The 9,424-nt window shown below is 57.3% G+C and overlaps 1 protein-coding gene across 1 annotated transcript in view; it reads left to right on the top strand.

The window, feature by feature from the left end:
- The window catches only part of L3MBTL2 (l(3)mbt-like 2 (Drosophila)), a 33,908-nt gene extending 25,683 nt beyond the window's left edge, over window positions 1–8,225 (top strand). The window contains exons 8-16 of the mRNA XM_011927790.1: window positions 1,542–1,773; window positions 2,245–2,321; window positions 2,486–2,590; window positions 3,301–3,448; window positions 4,171–4,253; window positions 4,606–4,840; window positions 5,299–5,364; window positions 7,289–7,405; window positions 7,889–8,225. Coding sequence (XP_011783180.1) covers window positions 1,542–1,773; window positions 2,245–2,321; window positions 2,486–2,590; window positions 3,301–3,448; window positions 4,171–4,253; window positions 4,606–4,840; window positions 5,299–5,364; window positions 7,289–7,405; window positions 7,889–8,001 — 1,176 coding nt within the window. The 3' untranslated portion in view covers window positions 8,002–8,225. The remainder of the gene's footprint in view (window positions 1–1,541; window positions 1,774–2,244; window positions 2,322–2,485; window positions 2,591–3,300; window positions 3,449–4,170; window positions 4,254–4,605; window positions 4,841–5,298; window positions 5,365–7,288; window positions 7,406–7,888) is intronic.
- Window positions 8,226–9,424: the final 1,199 nt, after the last annotated feature.

Genomic DNA, 9,424 nt, shown 5'->3' with positions numbered 1-9,424 from the left:
AAAGAAATTATTTAGGAAAAATTAAGTCACATATGTACATGGTAAAAGTGACTCATACCTGTCTCAGCACTTTGGGAGGCCAAGGCGAGAGGATTACTTGAGGCCAGGAGTCCGAAACCAGCTTAGGCAACACCGTGAGACTTTGTCTCTTAAAAAAAAAAAATTAGTTGGGCTGGGCACAGTGACTCACTCTGTAATCCCAGCACTTTGGGAGGCCGAGGTCAGCAGATCACCTGAGGGCAGGAGTTCCAGACTAGCCTGGCCAACATGGCAAAACCCCGACTATACTAGAAATGCAAAAATTAGCTGGGTGTGGTGGCACACACCGGTAATCCCAGCTAACTCAGGAGGCTGAGGTGGGAGAATTGCTTGCACCAGGGAGGCCAAAGTTGCAGTGAGCCGAGATCGTGCCCACTGCACTTCAGCCTGGGCCACAGAGCGAGGAGACTCCATTTCAAAAAACAAACAGAAACGGCATAGGATTGTGGCTGCACTCTGTTGGCTGTAGAGGAAGAGAGCGTGGCCGGGAAGGCAACCCAGAGGGGCCCGGAGCCCGGCCTTACCCTGTGTTCTCCCACTCTCCTGAGAGAGCCTCTGGGATCCTAGATGTGGGACAGGCAATTGGTGTCAGGGCGTATCCCAAGCCCTTGAGCTGGGCCAGAGGGTCTCTCTGGTTTAGGACCCCTGTGGCAGCTTTGCCTGTTGGCTGCTTTGTGACCTCTGAGAAGCTTTCCTTCCTGGTGTGTTTGGAAATAGCACTGCTTAGTCTAGTCGGCCGGTTCCTGACCCAGCCGTTGCCCTGGGGCTGGAAAAGCCTTACACCCTACCTGTTCCCTGCCCCGGGCAGGACGGCTCTGAAGTCACAGTGAACAAAAGAACCTCCTCCTCTGTACCCCAGCACCATGGCTCTGTAGAGCGGCTCGAGGGCATCTTGGTCACCATCTGTCATTAGGTCAGTTGCCACCAAGGCACTGTGAAAGCATTGCAGAGCTGCAGCCCATCAGGGTCAGAGTCGGCACTGGACACAGGACACTGGAAGGGGACACAGGAAGACTCAGTTCTCTGAACATGAGTCTCGTATGAGCCACAGGCAGAGGGCTGGGAGGTGGCGGGGAGTGCAGGGTGCCCGGGGATCAGAGTGCAGAGCCCACGAAGAGCACGGGCTGCACACCGGCTTCCAGGCCCAGCTCTGGCACACATGAGTCTGTAACTCTGGGCCAGCGTGACCTCTCTGGGTCACTTTTCCTTAGTCTAAAGTGTGTTTTATGATTTGCATCAACTCACTGGCATTTTGGTGGCAAGAAGTGGCATGCCCATTGCGAGCTGTGTGCCTTCCCTCTGTGTCCTCCTAAGGAGTCAGGGCCAAGGTGAGCCTGGCAGCACAGGTGGTCTCATCTGCCGCCTCCCGACTGACGGAGTGGGGGGATAACACCACACCTTCCCTGTCCTCCACTCACCGTGAAGAGACAGCAGGAGGGTCCAGGAGGGTGGGTGGGAGGAGCCCTCAGCCATAGCAGGTCTGTGTTCTGACGTCGTTTCAGATGGTGGAGAGCATGAAGTACCCCTTTAGGCAGGGCATGCGGCTGGAAGTGGTGGACAAGTCCCAGGTGTCACGCACTCGCATGGCCGTGGTGGACACAGTCATCGGGGGTCGCCTACGGCTCCTCTACGAGGATGGTGACAGTGACGACGACTTCTGGTGCCACATGTGGAGCCCCCTGATCCACCCAGTGGGTTGGTCACGACGTGTGGGCCACGGCATCAAGATGTCAGGTTAGCAGAGCCCCAGGCCAGAGGGACTGCACGCTGTGCTTCCCAGGGATGGGGTGGGAGCACCTTCCTACTGCTCACAGCAGGCCAGCAGGTGGAGGCTGGCGTGGCCAGCCTGTGGTGATGACACTGCGCTCCAGAGAGCTTGACAGAAGTCACTCCACTCAACTCGTGAGTGGTAAAATCAGGATTTGAACCCAGATGCCAGCAGCCCCAATCCTCTCCCACGTCCTATGGGAGCAGTCTGGTTTCGAGGGCCGAAGAGTCCCTACAGAGAGCTCTTGATGTTTTCTGGACTCAGCCTTTCTGTCTGCTCCTCTGGGTGGGGGCCTTGAGATACAGAGATACAGCTGAGAACATGTGCAGAGCAGCCCCACATTCCCAGGGGAGGTATGGAGATGGCCCAGGAGCCGCCTCCAACTCCCTTCTCTCCCTCATTCCCTCTCCCTCATTCCCTATCCCTCTCCTCCAAAGAGAGGCGAAGTGACATGGCCCATCACCCCACCTTCCGGAAAATCTACTGTGATGCCGTTCCTTACCTGTTCAAGAAGGTGAGACTCAGCCCTTGGGCACTTTTCCCCTCGGCCATGGGTCCATTCCGGGCCTGAGGGACCTGGCTCTTCCCCTGGGACCGTCCCTTTCCCTCCTGAGGCCTGCTTCCCTTACCTTCCCCCTGGCCTGCCCAGGGAGTCCCCAGCTGTCCCATTCCTTTAAGGTACGAGCCGTCTACACAGAAGGCGGTTGGTTTGAGGAAGGGATGAAGCTGGAGGCCATTGACCCCCTGAATCTGGGCAACATCTGTGTGGCAACTGTCTGTAAGGTGAGCCAGGGCCGGCCCTCCGGCCCCCACATGAGGGGACCCATGTGTCCCAGAGCTCTAACTCCACTCGCCACTGTCAGGGGGTCTCTGGCACAGCCTCTCATCACTGGCTGTGCCCAGAGTCCCTGACTTTTGTGGGTGGGGCCTGGCCTGCCCCTTGCTCAGAATCTGCTTTCATGTCAGGGTCCAAGGCTCACTGGATGAGGGCTTCTTCAGCACCTGAGCTGGGTCCTGTGTCAGGGTGGGCCCCTCCCTGTCACCTCACTGGGGCCTTCTTGCTGTGTGCCATCTCCTTTGAGTGCCGGCCTAGGCAAGAGCCACAGCGGGGGTCACCTTGCTCCAAACCTCATCGCCTCAGCCTGAGCAGCACCCTCCACCCCTGCATGGCCCTCCCGGAGGAGGCTGCTGACTCGTCCACGCCGCGGATCCACTCCATGCCAGGCGCGTGTGCTCACCCGAGAACACGGTCCAACAGGATGGACGTGGCCCCTGCTGGCGTGGTGTTTGCTGTCTAGTGGGGAAGAGAGAGAATCCCCCGTGGATGCATCACAGAAGTGCTGTGTGCCCTAGAGAGGCTCAGGTGTCCTCCAGGAGGGCCATGCCCTAGATCTGTTTGGATCCATCTGCCTCGTGTCCCTGTTGGGGTGTGGTGCCAACCCAGGATGGGGTGCAGTTCATGGTATCTGTCTGCCTGCTCCCCCACCCCCCAGGTTCTCCTGGATGGATACCTGATGATCTGTGTGGACGGGGGGCCCTCCACAGATGGCTCGGACTGGTTCTGCTACCACGCCTCTTCCCATGCCATCTTCCCGGCCACCTTCTGTCAGAAGAATGACATTGAGCTCACACCCCCAAAAGGTAAGACTAGAGACTCTAGACCACGTGCCGGCCTTGCCATCAGAAGCAGCAGGGTGTCCGGGCGCGGTGGCTCCTGCCTGTAATCCCAGCACTTTGGGAGGCTGAGGCAGGTGGATGACCTGAGGTCAGGAGTTTGAGACCAGCGTGGCCAACATGGCAAAACCTTGTCTCTACTAAAAATACAAAAATTAGCCAGGCATGGTGGCAGGTGCCTATAATCCTAGCCACTGGAGAGACTGAGGCAAGAGAATTGCTTGAACCCAGGAGGTGGACGTTGTAGTGAGTCAAGATCATGCCACTGCACTCCAGCCTGGGTGACAGAGCGAGACTCTGTTTTAAAAACAAAACAAAACAGAAGGGGCAGGGTGGGGCCACAAGTCCAGATTGCTGGTCAAGTCAGGCCCCAAAGTGTAGCATTTCAGGGTGTATGGGAAAGGTGACAGAGCTCACCACCAGCCCTTAACTGCTGGGCTGACTCTGCCCCGTGGCCAGTGTATGGTTGATGAACAGAGCTCCCATGTATCCCGTTGGTCAGCAAACAACCCATACAACAGGACTGTGGTGCTAGAGCAGGTGCCACCCTGAGGGGTTGAGAAGGCTGCTGGGGAGACTCCAGGCTGGGTCCTGACCAAGCTGCAGAGCTCCTTCAGCCATGTGTCCTTTCCCCCTGCCCACTTCCTGCTTCCCCTCTCCCTCTGCATCTGAGCTGTCTGCTCCTCCAGGTTATGAGGTACAGACTTTCAACTGGGAGAACTACTTGGAGAAGACCAAGTCGAAAGCCGCCCCATCGAGACTCTTCAACATGGTGAGGAGACTCAAGTGGAGCAAGGGGCCTGCGGGGGCCTCAGGACAGGCCCTGCCTGCTGCTCTCAGCGGTGGCAGTTCCTCCCCTTTCTCTCGAGTCTCTGCTGCTGACATCAGCCACTTTCGGGGGGAGGTCCCCAGCTCTGGCCTGGGCGCTCCAGTCCCTCTTCCATGGAGGGCGGTGTGGAGAAACAGGTGCAGTGGGATTATTGTCTAGAGGAACTTGCCCCAGCAGGCATTCCAGTCCCAGCCCCCTCCCTGCCAGTTCTTCAAGTGCCTCCAGGCCCGGGTGAGCCTGCTGGGGTAGGGAGCTGACTGACTGGCTTGGCCACTGCCTCCTTTTTCTGCCCCAGGATTGCCCAAACCATGGCTTCAAGGTGGGCATGAAGCTGGAGGCCGTGGACCTGATGGAGCCCCGGCTCATCTGTGTGGCCACGGTGAAGCGAGCGGTGCATCGGCTCCTCAGCATCCACTTTGATGGCTGGGACAGCGAGTACGACCAGTGGGTGGACTGCGAGTCCCCGGACATCTACCCCGTCGGCTGGTGTGAGCTCACTGGCTACCAGCTCCAGCCTCCTGTGGCCGCAGGTCTGGGCTCTCATGACCCTCTGAGACTCCGACTTTCCTCTTCTTTTCTCCTTCTTCCCCCACCCCTGTGCCCATCTCAGTTCTTTGGCATGAGACGGAGACATCTCATGGACCACTCTCAGTAGAGAGTGAGCGCCGTCACCCAGCCCTGCTCCTGACTTCTCTGGCTGCCTTCCTCTCTGGCTGCAGAGCTCCTTCCTTCATCTTGCCCACTGTCATATGTTCATGCCCTTGTGCACCCAGGTGAACTACCCAGGTCCCTCTGAGCAGCCCTGGTGACAAGGGTGGGAAGAAGGGACAGCTGTTCTCCAGCCCCCCTCTCCTCATTGCCGAGCTTTGGCCTTCTATCTTGGGGTGTCCTGTGTGGGAGGGTGGACGGGGTCTCGGGATGCGCCTGTGCCCTGTGTCCTCCCAGGGACCCTCGTCTCATCTCTTTCACCCTTGTCTTTCAACAACAGAACCGGCCACACCGCTGAAGGCCAAAGAGGCCACAAAGAAGAAAAAGAAACAGTTTGGGAAGAAAAGTAAGTACTGCCCCAGTGCAGCCAGGCTGGCGCGGGCCCGGGAGCGGTGGGCTGCGCCCCTGGGAGCAGGCGGGGTCAGCCCCCAGGCAGAGGTGCCCAGGTGCTGTCCTACTGGCACAGCTCTCCTCGTGGTCCTGTCCCGCCGCTTTTCCCTTGCTCTTTGGCCTACGGGCCTGTCATCCTGTCTCTGGGGACCCAGACCATAAACGGAGTGTTCAGTCTCTGGCCATGGTCAGGGTGCTGAGGAAAAGAGGTAAGAGATTGAGGTTGGGGGATCCCATCCCTGATGCCCCACGTTCAGAAAAAAAACAGCCTGGCCTGGGCAAGCCGCAGCTGCTAGGTTCTAAAGGAAAAGCCGCAGGAAGAAATAGAAGCTGTCTCTCCAAGGCTCTCATTCTTACCTCGAGACCTCTTTGAGGGTGGGAGAGGGCAGGAGCAAAGGCAGGCAGCTGAGTGGCGGGACTCCACCTGGCACTCGGGCTGTGGGGTGTCGTTTGCCTTGGTGGGGCCTCACTCTACAGATTCTGAGCCCAGCTTGGCTTCCACTTGAGGGGCAGAGTGGGACGGTGCAAAGCCATCCTTCAGAGCCGCAGGCCCGTGACAGCGAGGTGGGCTCCACGGTGTGGTACCATGTGGGGAAGAGGATGTTCTGAAACAGGAACGAGGTCCCTGGGGCAGGGTTAAGATTGAGTGAGGCAGCCAGGCACAGTGGCTCACGCCTGTGGTCCTAATACTTTGGGAGGCCAAGGCGGGCGGATCATGAGGTCAGAAGTTCCAAGACCAGCCTGACCAACATGGTGAAACCCCGTCTCTACTAAAATTACAAAAATTAGCCAGGTATGGTGGCAGGCGCCTGTAATCCCAGCTACTTGGGAGGCTGAGGCAGGAGAATCACTTGAACCCGGGGGCAGAGGTGGCAGTGAACCCAGATCGTGCCACTGCACTCTAGCCTGGGTGGAAGAGGGAAACTCCATCGCACACACACAAAAAATTGTCATCCCATCACTTTGGGAGGCCGAGGCGGGCGGATCACGAGGTCAGGAGTTCGAGACCAGCCTGACCAACATGGTGAAACCCCGTCTCTACTAAAAATACAAAAATTAGCCGGGCACACTGGCACACACTTGTAGTCCCAGCTACTTGGGAGGCTGAGGCAGGAGAATTGCTTGAACCAAGAGAGGTGGAGGTTGCAGTGAGCTGAGATTGAGCCACTGCACTCCAGCCTAGGCGACAAGAGCAAGACTGTCTCAAAAAAATTGAGTGAGGGTGTGGCATTTCTCCAGTAGGCAGAGGTTCTGTACCATTCAAACAGTAGGACTGGGAATGGTGCATGTTGCAGGAAGAAATCAACGATCAAAAACGGGCCAGGTGAGATGGTTCACACCTGTAATCCCAACACTTTGAGAGGCTGAGGTGGGAGGATCTCTTGAGCCCAGGAGTTTGAGACCAGCCTGGGCAACATAGCGAGACCCCTAATTTAAAAAAAAAAATTAATTAGCTGGGTATGGTGGCACATGCCTGTAGTCCCAGTTACTCAGGAGGCTAAGGTATGAGGATCACCTGAGCCTGGGAGGTTGAGGCTGCAGTGAGCTGTGATCACCCCACTGCACTCCAGCCTGGGTGACAGAGTGAGACCCTCTTCAAAAAAGTTTTACTTATTTAAAAGAAGATTTTAAAAGCAGCTACAACCACGACTGCCTGGGGCTTGGTTTGAGGGAGGTGGTGGTATTACTTCCCATTGGAGAGAATCTGAGCTCAGGGCACACAGCCAATAAGAGGTGTCACACTTGGAATCCAGGCTTTCTGTCCCCAAACTGGCACTTTTCCCTCTGCCACGCTGCCTGACCACTGGGTGAGACCTAGTCCGTAAAGCCTCACCTAAATACAACCCTAATGCGGGGTTTGAATCCATTTTTATTCAAAGGGAAAAGAATCCCGCCCACCAAGACGCGACCCCTCAGACAGGGGTCCAAGAAGCCCCTGCTGGAGGACGACCCTCAGGGCGCCAAGAAGATCTCGTCGGAGCCCGTTCCTGGCGAGAGTAAGAGCCACCGGGCTGGGTCGAGGCAGGACCAGCCTGCTCCATGCTCAGAGACGACCCCTCTCCTTCCCCACCTGGGCACAGAAGAGTAGAGTCAGGTTTCTTCAGCATCTCCTGAGCACCAAGCAGTCCTGTACCACTGGACCGAGTGCTTCCCAGACACCCCCGAACTGTGAATGGAGCCAAGTCCCCCTCTAGCCAGGCCCCCGGCCCCCCCTCCTCCTCCATCTCTACCCCTACCTCTAGTGCTTGGCAGGGTGGTGACAGATTGGCACATGGCAGTGTCGCTGGCATAGCCTACCTGGCTTGGGGCCTTGGGCCTTTTGTTGCTGCCACTGCCCTCCCAGAAGGGAAGCTGGAGGGTGAAGGTGCATCCTAGGCCCCCATCTGTAGGGAGTCAGGTCCCTTTCCCAGCTCCTCCGTCTGCCCCCCCACCCCGGAGTTACTTACTCGCCCACCCACCCACCTCCCCTCCCTCTTCAGTCATTGCTGTGCGTGTGAAGGAGGAGCATCTAGACGCGGCCTCGCCCCACAAGGCTTCAAGTCCAGAGCTGCCTGTCCCTGTTGAGAACATCAAGGAGGAAACGGACGACTGAGCCTTCCTGCCTCCAGCCTGGCTCCTAGCTGGAAGCCAGCCCGGGGTTTCTCTGCCACCACCACCACCATGCCTCCACCTCACTTTGGCTTGGAGACTGAGCCTATGTGTAAATTCTGCCTGGTGCCGTGAAGGCTGGATGGTGGAGGACCTGCTGGGGTCTCCTGGGACCTGCCTGTGGCCTCTACCCTCCCCTGTGGAAAGGCCTATGGCGGGGCCACCCCTGTCACACTGTGGAGGACAAGACAGTGAACTCTGTCTGCCCCAACGAGTCATGTCAGTGATATTCTAGAGCAGCTCTCTGAGCAGGATGAGGTCCTCTGACAGGGAGTTTGTGATGGGGGCAGCCTCTGCCTCAAAAATTCACCTTGCAGAATGCCTCTGAGCCTCATGTGCTGGTTCCCTGCCCCTCCTAGCTCCCCAGGGATGGTGGGGACCCAGCTTGGCTCAGTGGCTGAGAAGCAGTGACCAGGATATGGATTTTGGTGACCTGTGTGGTGGCTTTGAGCTGCTTGCTGTGTTTGTGAGGACTGCCGCCATTTCCTAAAGGAAATGCCCCGGCGAGGACACGGGGAGGAAGATGGCCTGAGTGTGCACTCGGGCTCTGCTACCTGCTCCTGAAGCCCCGCTAAAAATAACTCATCCAAGATTCCTTTGTAGTTAAAGGGTCCAGTTCCGACTGGAGCCTCTGGAGAGCAGGGCTTCTTTGCTGTTTTGACCTTTTGTTCCTACCTGAATGAAGAAGCCATGCCTGGAGGGGCTGTGAACACAGAACCCTCAGGACAAGGGTGACAGAGCTGGAGAACACATCCAGCTGCCACTGCAGCCTCACTGGGCTCCCCAGACTGTACGAGAAATTAAATCCCCGACTTGCTTGAGTCCCGTTTGTTAGATCTCTGTTCCTTGCAGAGGGTGTTCTGACCCCCCACCTCATGGTATCGATTATGAGGCCACGTGAGTCAAGACACGAGTGTGCGAGGCTGTCAAGAATAAATGTTGCCTGTCATGAGCCTGTGTTCCCTGTCTTAGCCGCATGTTGTCGTTATTTACGGTTGTGCCATTCTCCCCAAAGACCGTGGGTTCCCCAGAGATGGAGCCTGTGTCTGCCTGTCTGTAGTTCCTGGCATAGGCTAGCAGAAAGGTGGCTTTGTGTGTGTGAAATGGAGTGTGCACATGACCGTGTGTGGCTGGTGCCTAGAGGCCGACTTGATTTGCCGGAGATGGAAGTATTGATCTCTTGGGAAACCTTGTGCCTCAGTTTGCCCTTGGAGGGAATTCAAGTTCTTAAAGAGTCCCAGCAGTGGGGCTGCTGGCAGGGAGGCATTTGCAAACCCCTCATCCCTGCTTCTCGGGCCTGAGGACGCACAGAGGCTCCTGGTACAGGTGAGACCAAATCCAGACCCTTCAGGAGCCTGCCCTGCCCC

The sequence above is a fragment of the Colobus angolensis genome, unplaced genomic scaffold (assembly GCF_000951035.1).
Source record: "Colobus angolensis palliatus isolate OR3802 unplaced genomic scaffold, Cang.pa_1.0 Scaffold749, whole genome shotgun sequence".
In the NCBI taxonomy this organism is placed as follows: domain Eukaryota; kingdom Metazoa; phylum Chordata; class Mammalia; order Primates; family Cercopithecidae; genus Colobus; species Colobus angolensis.
Note: the sequence above shows the minus strand (reverse complement) of the source record. Positions and strands in the feature narration are given on the sequence as shown.